The 24,381-nt window shown below is 38.9% G+C and overlaps 1 protein-coding gene across 1 annotated transcript in view; it reads left to right on the top strand.

The window, feature by feature from the left end:
- Positions 1 to 24,381, top strand: part of CNTN1 (contactin 1) — a 259,935-nt gene that overhangs the window by 178,370 nt on the left and 57,184 nt on the right. Inside the window, exons 6-15 of the mRNA XM_063323139.1 lie at positions 2,157 to 2,329; positions 6,744 to 6,839; positions 7,463 to 7,669; positions 8,932 to 9,028; positions 9,182 to 9,363; positions 10,549 to 10,673; positions 12,629 to 12,746; positions 14,303 to 14,453; positions 14,945 to 15,072; positions 17,695 to 17,870. Coding sequence (XP_063179209.1) covers positions 2,157 to 2,329; positions 6,744 to 6,839; positions 7,463 to 7,669; positions 8,932 to 9,028; positions 9,182 to 9,363; positions 10,549 to 10,673; positions 12,629 to 12,746; positions 14,303 to 14,453; positions 14,945 to 15,072; positions 17,695 to 17,870 — 1,453 coding nt within the window. The remainder of the gene's footprint in view (positions 1 to 2,156; positions 2,330 to 6,743; positions 6,840 to 7,462; positions 7,670 to 8,931; positions 9,029 to 9,181; positions 9,364 to 10,548; positions 10,674 to 12,628; positions 12,747 to 14,302; positions 14,454 to 14,944; positions 15,073 to 17,694; positions 17,871 to 24,381) is intronic.

Genomic DNA, 24,381 nt, shown 5'->3' with positions numbered 1-24,381 from the left:
GTTTTTCCCCCCAGTCCTTGCTGGAGCCTTCCACACTGCTACGAAAGGCAACATACGATCATGGGGACAAGATATGAATCCTTTAGTCCCCAGTCCTGTCTGCAAATCATGGACCTCATATTTCTGTGCTGTTTTTCCCGAAATGACCTTTTATGCAAATACACATTGGTGATTACCAGTGACCTTTTTCTGTAGCGCTCTTTCCCTTGCAGATTTCATCGGTCTCTTGGTGGTTCTGGCATTTCTGAGGTTTCTTGAAACACCTTCTCTTTCTGTAGGCTCCCTTCAGACACAGCCTCTTGCATGGTTCTTAACTCACCTGTAGATACCTTTATATTCCTGCAGTTTTACATCTCAGCTGGAAGAAACTCAAACCAGGTTTGGAAAAAGAGAAGACAGATAACTACACATTTCACTAATACACTTTCCCAAGCTGCCAGGCAGTTTACAGTAAAAAAAACAACCAGATGTTTGTTCCCAGCTCTAAAGAGATACAACTTCTTTTACATTCAGTGTGTCTGATTGGGTGCCACGAGGCATCTTACTCTGCATTTTCATGTGTGAGAAACACTGTGCATGTACGAGGAACGCTCGCTAGCCGAACCCGGTGAGAACTGCCCATGTGAATGAAGTTACTCACAAACACAGCTTTTGTGGAATGAAGGAATGCCACCTAAGAGGAAAGGTTTGAACAAGACTATCTTTGTTAAGGTTAATTTTTTATACTGCAGAGTAACCCTGCTTTTAAAAAATAATAAATTAATTTTAATATCAATAAATTATATATAAATAAAGTAAATATTAATAAATTAATACTGTACTCAGAGAAAAATATGAGTATCATAAAAATAGGATTGTTTTCATCTTTATTAAATTCAGGAGAAAACAATTTTTAATTCTTACTCTTCACAGTTACACATTTTAAACAATGTTTTTCTGATCCCTTTTCCTGCAGCATAAGCTGTCCTTGTGACAGTTATCACTAGGTGTTTCTGAACCGGGTTTCTGATTTATTGGTAATACAGACTTACAGTATACCTCACGGGACTGAAGTGATACGTCTAAAATCCTGTAAAAGATAAATGCTATTTACTGCGTCTTGAAAATCCTACCATTTCGTTATTTATTTTTATTTTTAATTTATTTTTTGCTAATACCACTTCTGTTATTGTTTCTTTCTCTGACAATTGCCAATTTCAGCCTCCGAATGAGAATTCTGTATATTTTGGTACAGCATTTCATTAAGTAAGCAACACATAGGGTATGCGTTCTCATTTTCAAACACGAGTGCCTATGACCTTGTGACAAAAACCGATTTACACTGGTAGAATTTGATGATCTTTAAATGTATTTTAGTTGCATTTTTCCTGTTTGTGCTCAGGAAATGCGTTAAGTCCTTTCAAAGAAGGTTTTGGGCTCCCCCTTGTGGACACTGTAATAGATACAGAGACAAATCGTGACTACTGATTCCCACTCCTTGTGTTGTAACTTTATTGAAAGCAGTGGAAGTCAGTAAGGGCCAGACCTGGTCCACCAAGTTCCTCTTGTAGTAATCCCTGAAGTGGGAGTTATGACGACTGAAGCGAACGGGCTGCGGGGTTTTGCTGTAATTAAGGTGGGAGCGTCCAGCAATTTTTTTTACTGTAGTAAATATGTCTTAAATGGGGCGTGCCACTGTTTGTGCACAGATGTCAGTGGCACATTAGGGTTTATGAAATATTTTCATCACCTACTTTGCAAACAGCTCTTAAAAATTTCACTAGTCCATAATTTAAAGGTGCAGAGGGAGTATTTCCTCAGCCAGTTTGGCTTTCGATAACTATTTGAGGATATGTTTATGATCCCAGTGCTTGATCACTAGCTAGCTCACTCACAGCTGGCTCAAGTATCCTGTGCTGTACGGCCAGCAATCAGGTTTTAACACGTGTCACATCTTCAGAAGGCCGAAGCAGACTGAGACTGTTCATGTGTAAAGGACCTATGGAGTTCGTCAAATCTGTGGCTTTTGCTGAAGAAAAACTTAAAACATATATAGAAGTATATTAATAAGTTTCTGTATAGTTTATCACACCTTATGAGTTATTTTTCAAATCACATTTGTTACAAGGTTTGTTTTTCTGGGCCAAATCTTACGTCTGGCTTTTCTTTTTTAATAGGTGGAAACTCAACAACTGGGATATTGATTTAACAAAGGAGCGCTACAGTATGGTGGGAGGCAGACTTGTTATCAATAATCCAGAGAAATCAAGGGATGCTGGAAAATATGTCTGTGTAGTGTCGAATATCTTTGGGACTGTCAGAAGCAGTGAAGCCACTCTGAGTTTTGGATGTAAGCCGATGTTTACGTCAAAACATAGAAACATTATGGTTAGCTTGAAAAGCCCCATGTTTTACACTGCAGTGTCTTCTGCTAACATGTGCTATAGCTCTATTACTCTGTTAAAGCAGTATCTGAAGTGGTTTAGTCTGCAGAGATCAACACAAAATGAGTTTTGTAAGCATTTTATATTCTTCAGCATTCAGCTGACGTGACAGCCTTCTCTGTGAGTTATTGTTAAATTATTAATTGAAGAGACTCATGGAGCCAGATCTTGAGATAATGATGTCCAGACTCTTTTTAAATCACGGTAGGACCTGAGGGGAAGTAGTCACAGAGAAGATGCAAGCGGGGGCATATGATGGTGAGGCGCTGCTGCTGTGCAAACACAACCGGGATGCCTGCAGGAGGAAGGCATGGCACTCGCTAGTAAAGCGTGCTCCCTGACTCCTGGGCTGCGATGAAGACCCTCCTGGGGGACGTTTCTGTCAGCGTCAGGCATTCATGAGCGAGTCTGGTGAAAGCATGCATATGCACAGACCTGCACTGTCGACAAATACATGCGTTGTAAAGAGCTGATGTACTACATGAAGATTAACATAAAATTTTACTGACTGAAGACAGAGTTTGGGATTTTTATTTTATTTTGCCTTGCAATGCTTTTTTCCCTGGATATATTCTTTCATCAGAGGACAAAAAAAGAATCCGTAAAAAAAGCAATCCGCTCTTATCTGGTGACCATTCACGAAGCGCTGGGTGCCCTTTAATCCTGACATTGAGTGCTTAGTGTCCCTTTTGACTTTCAGCAGCCTCTGTGAGCAGAATTCAGTCTTTGCCGTATGAGATCAGAGGCGAAGGGAAAAGTTCTGTTCTGCTAGTTCTGCTAGTGATTATAATGCTGTGGGACCACGTATCTCAAGAAAACTTAAGAGGCTGTAAAGAGCTGATGGATTGCATAATAGTTGATCTGGTCTTCGTCTGTATTTTACCTGGTGTATTTTCTAGAATGAGTACAAGGCCAGGTTGTTAATTTCCTTCTAATGGAGATGACATCAAAATTCAGTTTACAGGATGTTTATTTATACGAAAAGCAGGCATCAATGGTGCCAGTCCTGAAAAACCAGTAGGATAAAAGCATTGACAATAGCTGTAGCTACTTAAAATGAAACCAGTACACGTAATAGATGAAAAAAGTAGAATTAAAACAGTCTGAGGCATGTTTTCTGCCTACCAGCTCACAGACTGCATGAGCTGGACGTTGATAGTTAGTGTACTGGACAATTATACTGAACAGAGCCTAATATGTAATATTTAACTATTTAAATGAAAATGGGGTAAAGAGGCAAGGAATAGAAGTGAAAAGATAGCTGGGAACTGATAAAAACTTGTTAAAAAAATGGTACTGTTATTCTTCTTTAAACTGTTGTGTTTGCTTCTCTCTCCTTTTTGTGGTCACCTATGAAAAACATTTCCTTCCACAATCACTGTTTCTAAAAATTTGAATATAGGGTTGCTAAAATTAATGTAGAAAATGTCTGATCTTTTGCTTGTGCGTAAACTGATTGAAAAATGGCAACAACTGTTTAGAAGAGTTAAAAAAAAATCTTGACAGCTATACATGAGTGAGACCTTTTGTCTTACTATTAAATTTGCTGAACTTATGGAACAAAAGGCACGTTCTCTCATAAACTTCATGTCAATTAATCCGAGAACACTGTCTTCAGTAGAACTCCGTCTTTTCAGATCCAGTGCTTTAAAACCCATTAAAATCTTTTTTAGCTGTTACACACATACTCCTGAGGGAAGGAATTTTATCCTGCAGGAATATTTAGTAGCATTTTGGTGTGTGCTGAGCAAAATCAGAAGCTGATGTATTGTTCTGTTTGCAGGCAAACAGTGTCAGAATAGTAAAACACAGCAATTTCATAGCAAAGAGGCTGCAAGAACAGGGAAGAGAAATTTCCGTCCTCGCTAGATACAAACTATATGGTTATAGGAGTGCAGTGATTATGCTAATTCTTTCATTCTAGCTAAAAATGAATGTCTTCCAATTAAGAGTTCATGGAACCACACTTATTATAATTATTGAGTAATAACCACGTAGTGCTTACACAAAGAAGACATCGAGACTCGATCAGAGTAGAGAGCATTTCATAAGTGGGAAGAAGGTATACAATTACAGCTCAGTAATTGCATGACTTCTCTGCACCTGGCACAGACCATTCTATTTCAGTACTAATATAATGTTTTACATATACAAATTGCCTGTCCTGTCCCATGTCTTTAAATACGTGGTGACTGTCCTAGAGTTTCAAAGATAATCCAAGAACATGACAAACAAAATGTCTAGCCTTAAAATGTGAACTGGAAATAGCTGAAATAACTTAAAAGCAGTGATAGATTTTCTTTTGGCCAAACCGTGCACTACCCATATGCAAAGGGTTATCAAATAAACAACAGATTTGTTCCAATGATTGTAATTTTTAAATATTTTGTATTTCTGTAAAAGATTTTAAACACTCATCTTTTCCAATGAAGGCAAATATGAATAATATAGCAGGTTAAAACGATGATCAGAAAGTCTGCAGCAAGGGAAAGAGATGTTTTCAGGAGACATCAGTCAATATTTTGAAGATAGAAAGAAGTTGTGTAGTTAGGTCCATGCAGACAAATTGAATGGACGTATGTTCAGACTACTGCAGATATTATATGAACAGAGATATTCCAGTCTGTGTGAAGAGCTTCCATGGCTACGATTACAAAACCCGTCTGGTCAAATACCTAATTCTTACTAAGTCAGTCTGGTACACTTAATTTCTTTCTTATCAAAGAATAATATTCCAAATTAACTGGGAGCTAGTTGTGGAGAACTGAATACATTTATTACACTAAGGCGCAGAGTAAAATTATATAAAATAATAATCAGAAGTCCTTAGAATGGCCCATTACAATGCCTACCATTTAGGCATTGGTCCAGTCAAGATCCAGTCAGTCACTGGAAGGATCTGTATTATCTTCTGGTCTGTTTGAGCAGAATAAACATTAGTATTTCAGAGGTTGGGAGAGGTGTCTTTCCCTGGACACTGACGTACTCTCTTAGAGTTTTTTGCATGCATTTGACAAAGCGTAATGACATTCTCTTCCTAGATTCTTGTAGTCGTTCAGGTCTGACAGCTGTGGTTGGCCTTGGAGGAATCCTTTACCTGTACCATATTTAGTGAACGTAGCAGTTGTTACCAAGTTAAGGAATTAATTATTTGTAGATAATGCAAAGTGTCTACTGGATCTATCTAACTATACGTTGCAATTTAGAGTAGTGAATAGTCTCTGTTTAATAATAATCTACTTAATTTCTTTTTGTATGTAGCTCTGTCCTGGTTTTCTCTTGATTGGTTCTGGCTGGCTGCTCTTGAACTTAAGTTTTAGTTAGATCTCAGAGCCAGCCTTGGGAATTTGGTAGAACTGCATAGCTGCCTGCCACTGAAGAGAGCTGAAGTAATCTGAAGGAAGTTAGCTTAGTTGCTTTCTATGGTAGAATATTGCGTTCAGAGGCTGTGCGCTTGACTATTACTGATGTACTATTTGTACCACAGTAGCATTTAGAGCAGGACTCTAGTCAGGATCTCTACAGCCTCCCTGCGCTTGGTGACATGGAGAAGCTTCACAAGAAGCATTCCCTGCCGCAAGTTTAGTTTCAGACTGGATACACAAAATGAGAGTGAAGAGAAGCAGCAAAGTGCAATTATTGATGTAGTTGAAGGTTACTCATGAAACTGTTGTCTAATCACTGCAGATGCCATTACTGTTCTCCCACGGTTTGTGAGATGATCTGTAGCTCCATGAAGGACTTGTTTCTTTATCCGTTTACAACAATCCCTGCTGCACGGAAGTTGGTTTAAAGAGGCTCAGCTACGGTTTCTCCTGGGATCTGAGCCGAGTCTGTCCCAAACGTCTGGCACAAAAGATGTGTCTGAGCTAAGTGCTTACCAGTCCTTGGCTGCTGGAGTTGTCAGGGAGGACAGCCAGGTCATTTTAGAGAAGCCACTTTAAGTTACAGTAAAGAATTAAATTTGCATTCTGGAGAAACCAGTTGAAGAGTAACCTAAAATCCTTTTCTTTTCTCTTCCTGGGATTCCTTCTTCAAATGTAGCTCACCTGGCTACTCTTAAGGATACGATCTGCACCATTTTTATTTTTTTTCCCCTAGAATATGCAATTAGGATGACTAAAATACTGTAAAAAAAGTCATTGCACTTGATAATGACAAAGTTAAAATGAGTAAAACTAGTATTATGGGTCCACAGGTATCTTATCTGCCATATATTGTTGTATTTCTATAATAATCTTTACAGGGATGAAAATAATAATAAAAAAAATTATTGTAGTGAAAAACACAGTTCTCTTCTTCCTGTTTTTTTTAAACTAGACCTGGATCCCTTTCCACCTGAGGAGCGCTATGAGGTTAAAGTGCGAGAGGGTGTTGGAGCAGTGCTTCTTTGTGAGCCCCCTTACCACTACCCAGGTAATTCAGCTCAAAGTGTTTCATTTGCAACTGCTTAAGAGTAGAAGACAAATTAATACTTATTTTTAAAAGTTTCCTTTAAGTTTACTAAAACAGTAACTTTTGTGCAGCTTGAGAATCACTGTTCAGGTTAGGTGTCCATTTTGAATATATGCTTGTAGTTGACCATATGTAAAGGATATTGCTGAATTTGCAAATAGGTTTCGACACTACAAATAAAATTACCCAGACTAATCTGGATAATGGAGGAGAGACTTGGCTTACCATTCAAAAGACCTGAGTACATGTCACTGTGTCACTGTCATCCCGGACTTTCTGCTGGCCTTGGACAGGGCCCAGTTTCATTCCACCTAATGAAGTCACCTCCGCAGAAATTATCATGGGCTCCTGTTAAAATCATGGAACAGCAGTAGGCACCCTCAGAGGGTCAGAGATGGGGTGATTTATGCTCTGGAAGTGCCTTTTTCTCATTGTATGTTCTCTCTCACATAGCTGACTCTCCCAAAGAAAAGATCTGTAAGCTAGAAATCAGAGTGAAGTAATTTATATGCAGACAGTATTCCATGTCTTAAGTAGCTGATAGTACTGTTTTTTAATATTGACTAGAAAATATTTTCCTCCAGATGATCTCAGTTATCGCTGGCTTCTAAATGAGTTCCCAGTATTCATTCCTTTGGACAAACGACGATTTGTGTCACAGACAAACGGCAATCTCTACATTGCAAATGTAGAAGCATCAGATAAGGGCAATTATTCGTGTTTTGTGTCCAGCCCTTCAATAACAAAGAGTGTATTCAGTAGATTTATTCCCCTTATTCCACAGTCTGATCGTAAGTATTTATTTGAAATACTATGTACGTGCACTGTTCTGTTTGTATTTTAATTTTGCTCATTCATAACTAGTTTCCACTCTGTGAGAATTATATGGCAAGTTGTAAGTCTATGGCAGAATGTTATTTAGTTTTCCAGGTATAGAGGTCCGAATCATTCCCATTGGCAGTAAAAACTCTGTGAAGGAAATCTCCCCAGATTCATTCACGAATTTCCTTTCATATCATTGAGAACAGAGTTCTTGTCCCCAGAGTCCTCATCTCCTTTGTGTGATAAGCCCCTGTACTCATCCCAAAATCTTTAATATCTTTTCTGGTCTTGGCATTGGTTCAAAGGGGCATAACTGTAAAGCAGAAACTTTATGTAGAAGTTGATAAACAGCTTCAGGACTTTTTTTTTTTTTTCCCCCAGGAAATCTCCCATGAAAATGGAAAATCCTTTTCCCCTGCTGAGAGTTTCTGTCCAACAGTGGCTTAAGGGCTTTGTGTCTCATGGCCAATCCCCTAAAACACCTTTGTGGCTTTGTGTTACAAGATTATGCTCTGCCATTTCTTCATGAAAACTGCGTGTTTTCCAAATGGTAGCCAAGTTCCCTTTTGCCACTTCAGACTTACAGTGACTGATCATCAAGATTTCAGTGACCCTTTTATCTATTAAATTTCCCCTACTATAGTGAAGAACTGTGATTGAATTTGGGTAATTACACATCAGTGATCTTTGTCTGAATTTTCTATGGCCAATACTCATACTGAGATCTTCATCTAGAACTGCAAGAGGAGTCCTACAGGGATCATCAGTAGGTAGATCTGATTACATTTGCATCCCTGTGCCCTCATTAAGCTGTGGATTTTCTGTCTTTAGCTCCTTCATCCCTTACTAAGATAATATTGGCTTAAATTCACAATAATTCAACATGTCCCATCCAGTAAAAGAATCTGTGGAAAACAAGACACTTGGGCTATTATCTCCAGACACACAGAGTACATCATCCCACTTCAAATGCAAGTAAATGAGTTTGTGTTAAAGCATTGTGCTGTAAAAAACATTAGGCATTACTGTCCAGAGAAAGATAACTAGTCGCTGAGTAAAACAATTCTGCCTTACTGTTAAAAGTTCAGTGCTAAATCAGCCTTCATGGATGGCCAGGCTGTTTATTCACTGTAAAGAATTTTGTCTGGAAATTTTTCTTGAACTGTGGAAGCCTTAATAGCTGTATTCCTTTCTGCTGTGCCTTTTCTGAGAATCTGTTTTTTCATGTTAGGTGCAAAAGTATATCCTGCCGACATCAAGGTGAAGTTCAAGGACACATATGCTCTCCTGGGGCAAAACGTGACGCTGGAGTGTTTTGCTCTTGGGAAGTAAGTGTGTTTTAACGTTATCGTGCAGCACTGTTTGCTTTCATATTTCAGTCAATAAAAATACATGTTTCATCATCAAACACTTTCTTGTAGTCTGAAATTTATCAGCCAGTTCTTGAACTTGCTGATTTGTACTTTACTGTACTTTTCAAGTCCGGTTCCTGAACTCAGATGGAGTAAATACCTTGAACCCATGCCAGCCACTGCTGAGATAAGCATGTCTGGTGCAGTTCTTAAGATCTTCAATATTCAGTATGAAGATGAAGGACTTTATGAGTGTGAAGCACAAAACTATAAAGGAAAAGATAAACATCAAGCAAGAGTTTATGTACAAGGTAGGTAGAACAATTTTATTCTTCAGGATCTATGTTGCTTTTACTTATGTTGGAAGTATCTGTGTTGTGTTCTCACACTTGATGTCAGTGCCGACTCATTGCATCATCCTGATGCACTGCTGTTGGAGGTAATAGGGCAGGATGAAAACCCATGCACTGAATGCCAGGCATAACGTTTGTGTATTAATTTGACAACTACTCAATTTGTCTGGTTGTGATAGCTATATATACACCTTGACATCAATATCTGTTAGTATTAATATAATTATGCACAGTGGAAATTAAATACACTTAGAGTAATAGAAGTGAAAGAACAGCCAGGGAGAAAATGAGACCATGAAGTTTGTTATGCTTTCTTGTTTCCTCATTTACTTCGTCTTTTCTGACTGTCTTAGCTGTCTTATTAGCTACAGTCAATTCTTTATTCCTTCAGCCTCTGTCCCTTCCCCTCATGCATTTGGTGAAACACAGGAAACAAACAATTGTATCTTATTGCTCATAGTGGAATCATCCCAAGTAACCTGACTCCTTGCCTGGAACTTACACCACAAAACTGTGACCTGAAAAGATGATGCATAACTTCTGAATTACGTTCAGAAGATTTCTGTCTCTTTTCATTGACTGTACAGAACATTTCCTGGGTTAAGATCCTCAGCTGAGTGCTTAAACTTCAGTGGGATAAATTCAAAATTGGTGTGGGAAGGTTGTTACTGGTTGTTATTGGTAAAGTTAATAAATAGATTCATTTGCTTAGTAAAAGCTGGGACATTTTCAATATTAATTTCTTAAATGTCTACTCTGGACCAAGAGAATATTTTTCTTGGAGACCCTTTCAGCACATAGGTGATTTTGACAATTTCATGTAATGCAACTATGATTTTTATGGCGTTACTGAATAATTTCCATAGGTCAGTGTAAGCACAACATATCTTTGGACCTTCATGGAGCATTATTTCAATTCATTATTTTCTTCTCATAAAAAGCAGATTGAAGTTATTTTGAGTCTGTGTGGTAAGACAAAAACATCTTCATTTCATTCTTTCTTGTGCTGGTGCATTGCTGAGTTATCAGTACTTAGTGTGGCCTCTGAAGTATCATGGAAAAAGCAGTGGAATTATACATTGTAATGCTAATTAAATATGTATCTGTTATATTTAGAAGGCATCATGTTTTTTTATTCTTCAGCCTCTCCTGAGTGGGTAGAACATATCAATGACACAGAGAAGGATATAGGCAGTGACCTATATTGGCCTTGTGTAGCTACAGGCAAGCCTATTCCAACAATTAGATGGTTGAAAAATGGTGCCTCGGTAAGTATATTGCCATAGGTAACACAAGATCAATTGGTTAGGTGATAGAAATGATTTTTTGAAGCGTGCGTTATTGAAAGGTTTTACAAAAATTAATTATAATGATAAAAATATTTGCTGATTCCACTTGCATTAGGAATTAAAATCTATTTTTTAAAGTTTTTTCTCAAACTTCTCTTCAAGTTTTGAAGTGCATTTCTTCAGGCTATTTAATATTCAGCTCTGAATGATGAACTCGCTTTTTTACTACGTGTTTGGGAGGTGGATATCCTTTTTTCTCCAGGCCTTCATAAGTAAATGCTATTTTCTTCTCCCTGGATAAAAAATGCCTATCAGCTTCTCTCTAAAAATAATCCTTTTCACCACATTAAACATGAGCATGTCTAAAAATGTAAGAAAAAATGGAGTCGATAGAGACAAGAGAAGACTAATTTTTGAATTATCAGTGGTGTTCCTATAGCATGTATGTTTTCATATTTTTTCTAGCCACAGACTATTGTAAAATTCCATTATTTTAGGTGATGTGAAGTTTAAATGAGTACCATGTTATAATTTAAGCATATTGCATTGGATATTCTGTTTAAATGAAGTAGATTTTCTGTCCAGGCATTTCAGCAATGTCTTTAATATCCATTGCTTATACTGTATGATGAACCTTTCAAGGACAAAGAGAATAGAAGAGGGCACAATGTAACGCTACATCTCTCGAGCTGTGGTGACGCTGATCTTGGCAAGCAAACAAGAAAAAGACAATGAGTCAGCGCTGTTTTGGCTGTGTATCTTAAGAAAAATGTGGGAGGTTTGAGGGAGAACAGGGGTATCACCATCTGCCATACGGAGGTGGCTTAAACCAGAAGAAACAATGCTGTTTCTAGCTTCTGTGGTTATTGCAAACAAGTAATTTAGCAAGTGAATTGCTTGATGGTCCCCACTGAACTTGGCTTCGCTGACAAAATCTGCGTACTGGCTTGCAGAAAGCAGTGTGCAGTTCTCCACCAGAAGATTATGCTGTGTGTTAATATTACGAGATGATTTCCAAATAAGAAATAGCAAAAATGTTTAAATTGCCTTGAGAATATAGCTTGTTTCTAAATCAGATAATTTTTAATGAGGTATTCACTTAGAACAAAACAAAGATTTCTTGTAGAAAACCTGATTTAAATGCTTTTCAGTAAAACAGTACAAGAAATACGATTCCTGTAATCTGTTCCTTTTTCAGATAAATAGTATTCTTTTAATCTTCCACTACTTCATGCACTCCAGTTGACTCATATACAAAGTTAAAACTTTTCAGCTTAATTTTCACAAGGAAACAGAATGTATTAACATGATCTTTCAAAAACTGATTGACTTCTATTTGTAATCTACAAAATACTCCATTGCACTTTGTGCATTTTTATACAGTTTTTTAGAAATAGCTCAAGTACTTCATTTTGATTTACTAGATTTTCTTTTTGTATTAAAACAAAGTAGTAGAAAACAGTTTATACTACCCCCCAGAAGAATCTTCTAAAAAACTGCCTCACTGGGACTTCCTTTGACCTTTTACTGCTGTAATACAATGTACATAGGATATAACATACTGAACACTGGGCATGGCGAAACAAACTTAGGTGCCTAAAATGAATTTTATTTCTCATTTCTGAATCAGTAGTGTTTGCATTGGTATGGTAGCAGTGGACTGAAGAATAGATGTGTCTAGTGCCACTCAGCTATGAATTTTCCAGAAAAATATCAATCAACAGTCTTCTTTAAAAAAAAGGTGAACACATTGTAAGAGAGACTGAAATGTAACATGGATAAAATAAAATCTCATCGGTGTGGGAATGTTGTGTGAGGGACTCTCTTCTGAACACTGTCACTAAAAAAAAAATATGAAGAAATGGGGATGGGTGTGAATTCTTCAGCATACATAGTCTATATGAATGTCTTGTTTTATTGATTCTGTGTTTTAGTTCCGGAAAGGTGAACTTAGAATGCAAAGTCTGACCTTTGATGATGCCGGCATGTACCAATGTATAGCAGAAAACGCACACGGAATTATTTATGCAAATGCTGAACTGAAGATTGTGGGTCAGTGGGATTATTTGCTCTATTCACTATTTCAGGTTTGAGTAAGATAGCAGTCATTTGCACGCATTGTTTGTTAACAGATTCCTGTGAGGATAAAGCTAAGAACCCTTACTGAACCTAGGTGAGATGGAGTTCTCTGTATTATTTCTGATGTTTGCTTGCTGCTGTTACCCCTCAGAAGAGCTGGTAGTGCAGAAATTATATGAAGCGCGTAGAGTTGCTGTCTGTCCCCTCAAGCTTGCAGAACTGGTTGAGAAGTGTTTTCTTTTCTGCTCGCCTATGCTCACTACTCTGTGGGGCAAAATCTGCTTATTTAGAAACGGTGTTGTCAGTCAGCAGGCCCCTGAAGCACTTCCCCGGCACTCCCCGCTTTGCTTTTGCCTTCCACCACCAATTACGACCAGCTGCAATGTTTGTGTGCAGTACAGCTGTCCCATTTGAGGGCTGGATATAGACATTAATCCTTTGTGTTTTCCTAAGGAGCACCCTGTTGAAAGTTTACCTTTCACATCCAAAGTGCTCAGGCTTAAAACAATTTCTGACGTTTTTACTGATGTTATTAGAGAAGGCATCCTGCCTGTATGACATGGCTTTCCTAGATTTCCTTGCAGTAGTTACCGTGGCTTCTTTCCATCTCACACTTGCTTTCAGACTTTCCCAAGAGCTAAACTATTCTTGACTTTCCCAACCCATTGCACAACACCACATTGTCCTTCGCTGTTCTTCCATTACTATGTACTCGCTACCAGCCTGGATTATCCAGAAAAGAGCACTTTTTGCATGCACATTTTCAAAATTCAGTGTTGGTGAGATGTGGACGTTTATCAGAGTTTTTCTCTGTACTGCTGTAAATAACTAATGGCCCTCTTTGTTCAAGCTGTGCACACACTTGCTGGCATGATTAACAATGATGCAAAATAATTAAAAGGATTTTTTTTTATTTGGTTACAAATAAAGAGGAAAATTAGTAAGCAAAGGTCTGACCTCAGATACTTAAGTGTGGTGCTTGCAACAGTCATGTCTCATTAATCTTGTACGTCTAAGAGCGCACGTAAGGCCAGTCGGCCAAACAGAAAACTACAAAAAGGAAGAAGGGCACAACCTTAAAGTTGCTAGAGGGAGGTTAAAACCACTGAAAAGTAAACCCAATTATTATTTGAAAGTATTATCGAGTGAGCAACTTTTTAGAGAAACTGGGCTCTAGGAATCTAAATTTTATTGGGGCTGATCAAAAGGCCTTAGAAAGGGAGGAACTTTCTATTGATTTCTGGGGGCTTTGATCTTCTTAGATTAAACTTAGATGGAGGTTCAGAAATCCACAGAAAGAAACCTCTGGTGTAGCACAGCATAGAACTACATAATGATTTTTTCTGTTTATTTTAAGTCACCATCTATTTCTCACTACTTCTCTTTATTGTTAATATTTTTCTTACTGGTCTGAATAGTGGACACTTCTGTACAAATCAATAGTTCTGTCATTTACCTTCATGTTGCAAACACATTATATTCTGCAGAAAAATCACTAACAGCAGTACTTGTGTTAATTTTGCTTTCAGCTTCACCTCCTACTTTTGAACTGAACCCTATGAAGAAGAAAATCCTAGCAGCTAAAGGGGGCCGGGTGATCATTGAATGCAAGCCTAAAGCTGCTCCTAAGCCAAAATTCTCCTGGAGCAAAGGAACAGAATTGCTTGTAAATGGGAGCCGGTTAGTATGGACTGTTAGTGGACACGGAATCTTAAAAATTCGGCCTTATGTTTCTATTTATCCTGCAGGCTAGTTCTCACTTTTGCAGATTTCAATGGCAGGAGAATGTGTAATTTGGGGAAAATGATATTCCAAAATGTTACTAGCAGCATGGCTCCAAATAGCTGGCAGTACTCAACTTTTAACCAGTCTGTTTGGTGCTATTTGTGGTTCAAAATTGAATTGGATCACAAGACTGTAATGAAAATATTTGAATGCCTACAGACGAATACAAGTACTCTCTCTTGCTCCAGCAACGTGGGGCATCTAATTATGCCACAATCTATTTAAATGTTTTTCAGGATAGGAGTGTTTATAAATGCAGTAGTGAGATGTGAGCTTCCAGTAGATATTTGTGGTTTGTCCTTTCATTTGCTAGAATTCTACTGAACGTATTGCTTTCTAATATAAAAACCCGATTTCTCTTGATGTATTTTCTGCACTTTCAATAGCATACGTATCTGGGATGATGGGAGCCTGGAAATTATCAATATCACAAAGCTGGATGAAGGTCGCTATACCTGTTTTGCAGAAAATAACCGAGGAAAAGCTAATAGCACTGGTGTTCTAGAAATGACAGGTAAACCTCTAAATTGCACCAGTTTGTTTCAGGTAGAACCCCTTAATTCAAAATCACTAAGTTTTGTTCCAGCATCGTGCTACTTCTGCAAGACATTTTATATCTTTTCTTTCTAATTTAGTTGCTCTGTAAACAATGAATTGATGCTTTTAAAGCATATTGCTCAGAAAGTGGGTATGTTTCTAGCAGTTCTGAGACTGTATTTCAGTTTTCACAGTTGATTTTTCTGTAAGAGATTATTAACTCTTGATACATTAAATTGACACATTTTAATGCATTCGTTCAATTTGGTAGCGTAGTGCTCAGGGATGTGATTCTGGGGCCATGACTTAAACAGAGAAATGGGACTTTTACTGACCTTCCTTAGTTTTTCTTTTTTTTTTTTTTTCTGGTGGGGTAAGCAAGTTTGAGAAAGCACTGCAGCTAAGGAAACATGCATTGCATTTGTGAGATGGTGGTGTATAGCCATATGATTGCACTACTAAATTCCCTTCCTTTATGGGTATTCGTATGTACTGATTGAGTACTGATATCCTTAAATGTGTATTTTAAATATGGTGTCAAATAAATCAATAGCTGTAGAATACAGACAAGAAAGATGACATTCATGAACAGCTACGTCTATCAAGTATCACTGATAGTAGGAGAGTCATTTATTAAATACTTTTTTTAATATCTGTTCCAGAAATCATGCTAGATGTGACAGCTGATGCCACAATATTGATGTACTAATGTAAGAATTAATCTGGAGCATCAGATCATGTGAAAACATTTTTCTGGCTGATTTATACCAAGTTTATTGTACCAAATGAGTTGTAAGACTTTAGTTTGCTTAATCAGATTTGTTTAATGTTTGCAGTTACTTTTTATCATCTTCTGCAGCTTTATATGTCTTAGTATTACCCTCAGGCATTTCATTATTTTGAAAGGTTATGTAAATAAATATCCAGCCCCTTAATAGCTGTATCATAACTTCTAAAATCAGGAAGAATATTTGCATACTAATCCACACAGTGAATTAATATGTTTATAAGCCTTATAAACTAGGTATAAAGAATTTAAAATTTTGGAGAATTCTGTTCTGATTCATCTAAAAAGGAAAACCAAAAGACTAAGACGTCTCCCATGCATCACAGAGGAAACAGGAGGGTCACATGACAGTTCAAAATTATTTTCACATTGTGGACAAAGATGAGGGTTGGTGAAGAATGCTTTGAAAATGGTATTCCCAAGCACATTGTGTGGCCTATAAAACTTCTCAGACATTGTGTGTGACTACAGGAAATTAAAAAGTTAAATCTGAAGCTGACAGGCACTGCAAAGTCTGATGTTTTTTTCCCACACGCTGTTTGTTCACTGCCAGTGGACCTCTCTTTCAGAAACTTCTTAAACTGGTAGAGTACTTTGTGTAAACATTTAGAAAATCACTGATGGCAGAACAAATGCTGCACGTCCAGGCACAACACTAGAATGGAGCAGTTATCCTAAGCCTGTGCCTATAGCTAGGACTTTAAATATCAGATGTTAACAGGTTGTTCCAATGCACTATGAGATACTCCATTCTGCAAAAGCCAGTAGTTGTGCCATTCTCATAGTCTCAGCATTAAGCAGGTTTAAGGTTAGTAGAGTAGGATCCAGGGGAAGGTTTCTCTCCAAGGCAGACAGATAAGAAATGTTGGCTTTATTGAGGTACTTTTTGCTGTTCTGTGTATGGTGGGGTGTAATGTGCTCCTTGGAGCATCCTTAAACCTAGGTCTTCACTAGTAGCAATAGCTGTTTTCTTAGGGCTACTGTCTTCCTGGTCTTGGTACCCTACTCCCACGCTCATATTGGTGGGAAAGATATTATATATCATGGCACAAGGAAGATGTTCTGTGGCTCTTTGTTTTATGATACTATTTTAAAGAAAAGGAACAGGTCTCAGTGATCCAGTGAATCCTTGCCAGAACAGTATTGCTAATTTGCCACAAGAGTTTGATGCATGTACCAAGATCTCTGGCAAGTATCATAAGAGCTCTGCCTTTCTGTGTTTCTGTAATAACAAGAGGCATTGCTGGGGGATAGACAGGTTTCTTCACTTTTTTGTATTATTTTCTCTTCCTTGCCAGATGTAGCGATTTCCATAGTTCATTATGCATCCATTATATTGATTCTCAGTAGATAAATTAAGATCTCAGTCCTTGCAATGCTCTAATGGAAATCTGACTCAGCCTGACAACTGAGTAGAACTTTCAATTTCTTAAAGAGACAGATTTTAAAACTTAAAAAATATTATAATTAAAACAAATGCAACACAAGTCACCTAAGATTCGTCATCTGTCTTCTTTCTACCTGAGATATAGTCAATGAATAAAAATAGCTTTATGTAGTCAGTAATGTGATTCAGAGACTGAAACATAGCCATTTTCAAAGGACAGCTAAATAGAAATTAGGCATTTCAGTTGCAAATGTTTTCCTTTGTTCTCTTTAGTTTGGTCCTTTGAAATGTAGCTGCATGAATAATGTGTAAACTAGAGTTTGAGGGAGCAGTTTAATGTATAATCAAACAGTTATGGAGCAGGGCTTACATTTGGATAAACATTTATTTATTGGAATTTTCCATGTTTGCTGTTAACTTCACAGAAGCTACAAGGATTACTTTAGCTCCGTTGAATGTTGATGTCACCGTTGGAGAGAATGCTACCATGCAATGCATTGCATCCCATGATCCCACATTAGACCTGACATTTATTTGGTCTCTAAATGGCTTTGTAATAGATTTTGAGAAAGAGCACGAACATTATGAAAGGAATGTTATGGTAAGATACTATAGATCCTTATTTAATATATGAAAACCTAGTTTTCTTTATTGTGGATAGCTGTCTTTTCTGTTTTACTTTTTCTATTGTGTTGGTTCAGGTCTAGAGAAATGCAGTAGACTAAGAACATAAAATAAAATTACAATTTAGACACCTTACAGACATGTAGACACTTACAGGTAGATACCTGGAATCAGATATCTAAATTGACGTAAGTATTTTGATTAAATCCCACTCTGGTTAATAGTGAATATAGCTGGTAAGTAGGTAACCTGATCGTAAACAGGGTGCAAATTATCTCGAAAAAGTGTGCGTATGCATTCACTTTTACTTACCCATGTTTTTCTCATCAACATTTGTGGAATTTGGCACAAGACTGGGCCAGATGGTGGGTAGGAGTCAAACAGTCTGTAAACACTGAGTAAGAAGAGTTTGTGTGAAGGCTAAACAAGTTAATACAAAGACACTCATTTTGGCACATAGGAAGAGGAATCATAGATCTTTCATGTTTGCATGTATGGTTATCTTTTTCCAGTCTTCTATCAGCCTTATTCAAAATAAATATCTCAAATAGAAATCCCTTCTAGTTGTGTCTGATCACATCCTAATTTACCTAATATTCAACAACACCCTCAGAGTGGTTGCCCACACGTGTATCTATTTATTCTGTTGTTCTGGGTTTAAATGATACAAAAATCCTCAAATTTAGCTACCTTGTTTTGTGCTCCCGAGAAGAACTGTGGATGTGGAGAGGAAAGGTTGCTAGTGGTGCCTGTAGCGTCCAGGAATGCCAGGGGACATGTTCAGTTTCAGCTCCATGTTCAAAACAATGTACCATATAACAGTGTCTCCTGCAGAGTCTTTCTCCTACGCTGGCAATATTATTTGATTTTCCGTGGACCATGAGATTCTTTTTCTCTATTTCTTTTTCAATGTCTGTTTATCTCCATGAGACTATTCAAGTCTGATTTGGAGCAAACCAGTCCTTTGAGGATTCAGAGTTGCCTCACCCTGCTCATTTGCTGAGTTGTGGACGTTCCTAAGAAGTCACGCTGCTCTTTTTCAGTGAGAGAACAAGTCCTTGTCCAGCAAGCCAGTAGAATTATGTTAAGATCAGCTGAAAAACAATGAAACCCAAAGACATAAAGCCCTTTCTGCAGTAAACCTCCCAAATGTTCAAACCTATGTCCAAACTTAGTAGCAGGGTACTAAGCAGTTTGCAGTGTATTTTGCATTGCCTCAGAAATTACAAAATATGTAGATCTACACTAGTACACAAGCATCATTCACAGCATTTCCTGCATGTGGCTATTAAGCCATGGTTTTGATAGGTCTACATTCACACTTCAGTGCTAATCAGTGCATAGGAGTACCTCGAAAAAGCTTGAATTACCTCCTAATGGGATTAGTTTGTCCTTAAATAAAGGCTGGAAGGAATCTTGAGTGTCAGTCAAAATAAGAGCGTAAGAGGTAACACCCTATTAAATGTATTCCTTGTAAAAGAGTAAATAAACCCACTCTCTTTTTGTCAAATTTTATTTAGTTGGTTGCTACCTGACAGAAGTCACACAAAGAAATTGTCTTCCATGAAACAGAAAATCAGGCTGAAAGTGTTGATGAATCAGTGATTTTGGTGTGGAAGGAAGGTAAAAATGCCTTAGGCAGAGAACTTCATAATGCAAGACAGTGTAATGCACGAGAAAGGAACCTGAACTATCTCCGTATGTTTGTAATATGTTGAACAAAAGTTTTTGTATCATTGACATACACTTTGGGTTTTCCTCTTGATAATGAAAAAAGAGGGAAATTGGATTTTTTTTTTTTCTTTTAGGGGAAGTTAATTCTGAAATGTAATCCCAATTTTAGGGCACTTTCTGGCAAAGCACTTCAAGTGAACAAATCTGGAGCCAAATAAGGGCCTCAGGAAGTGTGTAAGGTGTAATTCTCTGTGAAGACTGACTTAATATTTAGGTTCCCAGAGACCTGTTTCATATTCCAGATAGCCAGTGGTCCTGAATCTCTTATTCCCAAAATTCTGATTAACTCTGCAATATTTTAGACACTTTATTGAAGTATTTGATTTTAAAAACAAATTAGCCTGGCTTTTCTAGGCTAGCGTGGTCTCTACAGATCTTCTGTGGTCTGCAGAGAGAGAGAAAAAGAGGTGGTTGATTCACGTGGTGTTGAATCTTGTGCCGGAAGATTTCCTATTTCAATAGATTGTAGAGATGGATACTCCATAGGATGCAAAAGTAACTGAAGAGTGACTAACTCTTCATTCAGTTAAAAGTAGGCTAGATCCAAACATCAATTGCTGTATTTATCAGTTTGTAACTCCGTCTTCCTGAAGGAGATTTGTTGGTTTGTTGTGTTCTGTGCCTGATCAATACTGGTAGAAATTATTTTAGCAGGGGCAGCTTCTTGTTTGCATTCCTAAGCCTTATTTCTGGGATTTCAAATGCAAAGAAAGTGCAGATAATCTCTGTTCCTCTTCTACAGGCAGCTCAGTCTTCATCAGTCAGGACAGAGAGGACCGTAGAATTGCGTTTGAAGTCTGGAATTGCAAATTGTAGTTATTTGACTAATCAGAGTTTAAGTAATAACAAATGCAGAATTTTTAACAAATTCAACTAATCCAATACAAAGGTTTATATTGGATGTAATTCAGAGGAATACGCACTTCCAGTATTTCTGTTCCGTTCATATATTACCGTATTCTTACATTAAGGGTTTTTTTCCTTCCTGTGCGAGCAAAGGCATTTTCTCCTGCCTGCCGCTTCCACCTCTGGCAGTTCTCAGCTCAAGTCACTGGGTGGCGGGTTTGCTCAGGCTTTCTCGGATGCAAAGGGATGAGCTGTTGCATGTTTGACAGCAGCAGCCCTCACTGCTGGGCGTTAAGCAGTGGAGTCCCATGCTGCCAGCCAACCCTTCACAATCATAAAAGAAAAAAATATTCTGTCATGAATATTAAAATCACTGGGTATGTGATGTGTGCTCTCTGTGCTATGATTTCCCGCTGACGAAGGATCCTCATCTGTCTTCATGATAATATCACTATTAATTTATGTGACAATGCAGATCAGCATGCTGAAACTTGATACAGCCACGTATTTCGGTTCTCAAAATAATACTAATATTGTTGTCACATACACATAATGGCATGCTAATGAAATTCATGGAAATACCTGCATAAGTCTTCTTTCTTTAAATGGAAGCTTTGGTATCTCCATCATTTGCTGAAGGCAAAACTAATTTGCATTACATTAGTACTAAAACTCGTTTATCACAAGAACATTTGTCAGTGCTGTTTTGATTTCCTATGACAGTGATATTTGAAATGAGAAAAATATATATATTAATTGGTTAGCTTTCAAAAAGTCAAATGGAGTCTTTGAAATCTTACCATTAAATTGATTGCTTTGATTGCTTTTGACTTTGTGCATGGTTGTTCCTCTGATTATTTGATTGAGAAACTAAAAATTAACACATCCTTTTGAGTCCCGTAGAGATATAGCACTTCAAGTAATCTGGGAAACTCTAACGTTTGGTCATTTGTTATTTATGGATCTGCTTTTTTCATATATGTTTAAAGATTGAAAAGTTTACTTTTAATATATATTTAAAAAATATACACCAAGTAAGTATATTATTTTAAGTTTATTACAAAAAATTCTCTTTAATATGTGAAGGTGTGTAACTATTTTTTTGTACTTTTGGAGCAACGCTAGTCCATTTGTTTGAATAATAAGGAAGAGGAACTCCATAATTTAACTTATTCAAGTCAGAAACTTGTGTGTGATTCTGTGATGATTTAATATAGTGGTGTAAAAAAATATAGGCAAATGAAGTGTATCAAAGATGGTATTGAGTGCTGAAAGCAGATGGCATCAGCATTTTGCTCAGCTAATACATTTATATGCTGGTGCACAGTGACTTGTCTGATGGGATATCAGCACCTTTCACCACAAGCAGAAGCTCCTGTATTTGAAATAAGGAGTTAAGGTATTGGACCAAAGCTTGGTACCAGCAAGAATGAGGTCATTTTTACAAAGTGTATCATGGAATATTATCACAGAATCATAAAATCCTCATGGTTGGAAGGGACCTTTGAGATCATCGAGTCCAACCAGACACACACAAAAAAAAACCCCTACAATCTCTGTCACTAGAGTGTGCCCTGAAGTGCCAAATTTAGATGTTTCTCAAATATCTTGAGGGATGGTGACTCAACCACCTCCCTGGGCAGGCTGTTCCAGTGCCTGGCCACTCTTTCAGTAAAGTAATTTGTCCTAATATCTAATGTAAACCTCCCCTGCCGCAACTTCAGACCATTTCCTCTGGTCCTGTCATTATTCACCTGGGAGAAGAGGCCAACACCCACCTCTCTCCAACCTCCTTTCAGGTAGTTGTAGAGGGCAATGAGGTCTCCCCTCAGCCTCCTCTTCTCCAAGCTAAACATGCCCAGCTCCCTCAGCCTCTCCTCATATGACCTGGTCTCCAGACCCCTCACCAGCCTGGTAGCTCTCCTCTGGACACGCTCCAGCACTTCCATGTCCCTCTTGTACAGAGGGGCCCAGAACTGAACACAGGACTCGAGGTGAGGCCTCACCAGGGCCAAGTACAGAGGCACCATCACTTCCCTACTCCTGCTGGCCACGCTATTCCTGATACAAGCCAGAATGCTGTTGGCCTTCTTGGCCACCTGGGCACACTGCTGGCTCCTGTTAAGCTGGCCGTCCACCAGCACCCCCAGGTCCTTTTCTGCTGGGCAGCTTTCCAGCCACTCCTCCCCAAGCCTGTAGCACTGCTTGGGGTTGTTTTGACCGAAATGCAGGACCAGACACTTGGCCTTATTAAACCTCATACAGTTGGCCTTGGCCCATCGATCCAGCCTGTCCAGGTCCCTCTATAGAGCCTTCCTACCCTCAAGCAGATCAACACTCCCACCTAGTTTGGTGTTGTCTGCAAACTTACTGAGGGTGCACTCAATCCCCTCATCCAGGTCATTGATAAAGATATTAAACAAAATTGGCCCCAAAACTGAGCCCTGAGGGACACCACTGGTGCCCGGCCACCAAGAGGATTTCACCCCATTAATCACAACTCTCTGGGCATGGCCAGCCAGCCAGTTTTTAACCCAGTGAAGAGTACACTTGTCTATGCCATGATTCGCCAGCTTCTCCAGAAGAATGCTGTGGGGGACAGTGTCAAAGGCCTTATCAAAGTCCAGATAGACATTGTCCACAGCCTTCCCCGCATCCAGAAGGCGGGTCACATGGTCATAGAAAGAGATCAGGTTGGTTAAGCAGGACCTCCCCTTCCTAAACCCATGCTGGCTGGCCCTGATCCCTTGGCTGCCCTGCACTTGCCGTGAGAGCTCACTCCAGATGATCCCCTCCATGATCTTTCCTGGTACCGAGGTCAGGCTGACAGGCCTGTAGTTCCCCCGATCCTCCTTCCGACCCTTCTTGTAGATGGGCGTCACATTAGCCACCCTCCAATCATCTGGTACCACCCCTGTTGACCAGGATTGTTGATAAATGATGGAAAGGGGCTTGGTGAGCTCTCCCACCAGCTCCCTGAGTACTCTTGGGTGAATCCCATCCAGCCCCGTAGACTTATGCGCGTCTAAGTGCAGAAGCAGATCATTGACTACTTCCTCCTGGATTATGGGAGGGTTGTTCTGCTCTCCATCCTTTCCTTCCAACTCAGGAGGCTGAACACCCTGGGGATAGCTGGTCTGACTATTGAAGATGGAGGCAAAGAAGGCATTAAGTATCTCAGCCGCCTTCTTGTCCTTGGTTGCAACTTTCCCCCCCACATCCAGTAAGGGATGGAGATACTCCCTGGCTCTCTTTTTGTTGATGTATTTATAAAAGCTTTTTTTGTTGTCCTTAATGTTAGTGGCCAAGTTGAGCTCCAGATGGGCTTTTGCCTTCCTAATTTTCTCTCTGTATAACCTAACGAGATCTCTGTACTCCTCCTGAGTTGCCTGTCCCTCCTTCCAAAGGTGGTACACCCTCCTTTTATTCTTAGGTCCCATCAGAAGTTCCTTGTTCATACAGACTGGCCATTTTCCTCGCCCTTTAGACTTGCGACACTTGGGGACAGCCTGCTCCTGGGCCTTTAAGATTTCCTTCTTGAAAAGCGTCCAGCCTTCCTGGACCCCTTTGCCCTTCAGGACTGTCTCCCAAGGGACTCTCTCAACCAGTGTTCTGAACAGGCTAAAGTCCACCCTCCAGAAGTCCAAGGTGGAGGTTTTGCTACCTCCCCCCCCCCAACATCACTACGAATTGAAAACTTGACCATTTCATGATCACTAAACCCAAGACAACCTCCGACCACCACATCTCCCACTAGTCCTTCACTGTTTGTGAACAGTGGGTCTAGCAAGGCACCTCCCCTGGTAGGCTCACCTACCAGTTGTGTCAGGAAGTTATCCTCCATGCACTCGAGGAACCTCCTAGCCTGCCTCCTCTCTGCTGCGTTGTATTTCCAGCAGATACCCGGC

Source organism: Chroicocephalus ridibundus, chromosome 1 (genome assembly GCF_963924245.1).
Source record: "Chroicocephalus ridibundus chromosome 1, bChrRid1.1, whole genome shotgun sequence".
Lineage (NCBI taxonomy): Eukaryota > Metazoa > Chordata > Aves > Charadriiformes > Laridae > Chroicocephalus > Chroicocephalus ridibundus.
This window is presented reverse-complemented; position numbering and strand designations above follow the sequence as displayed.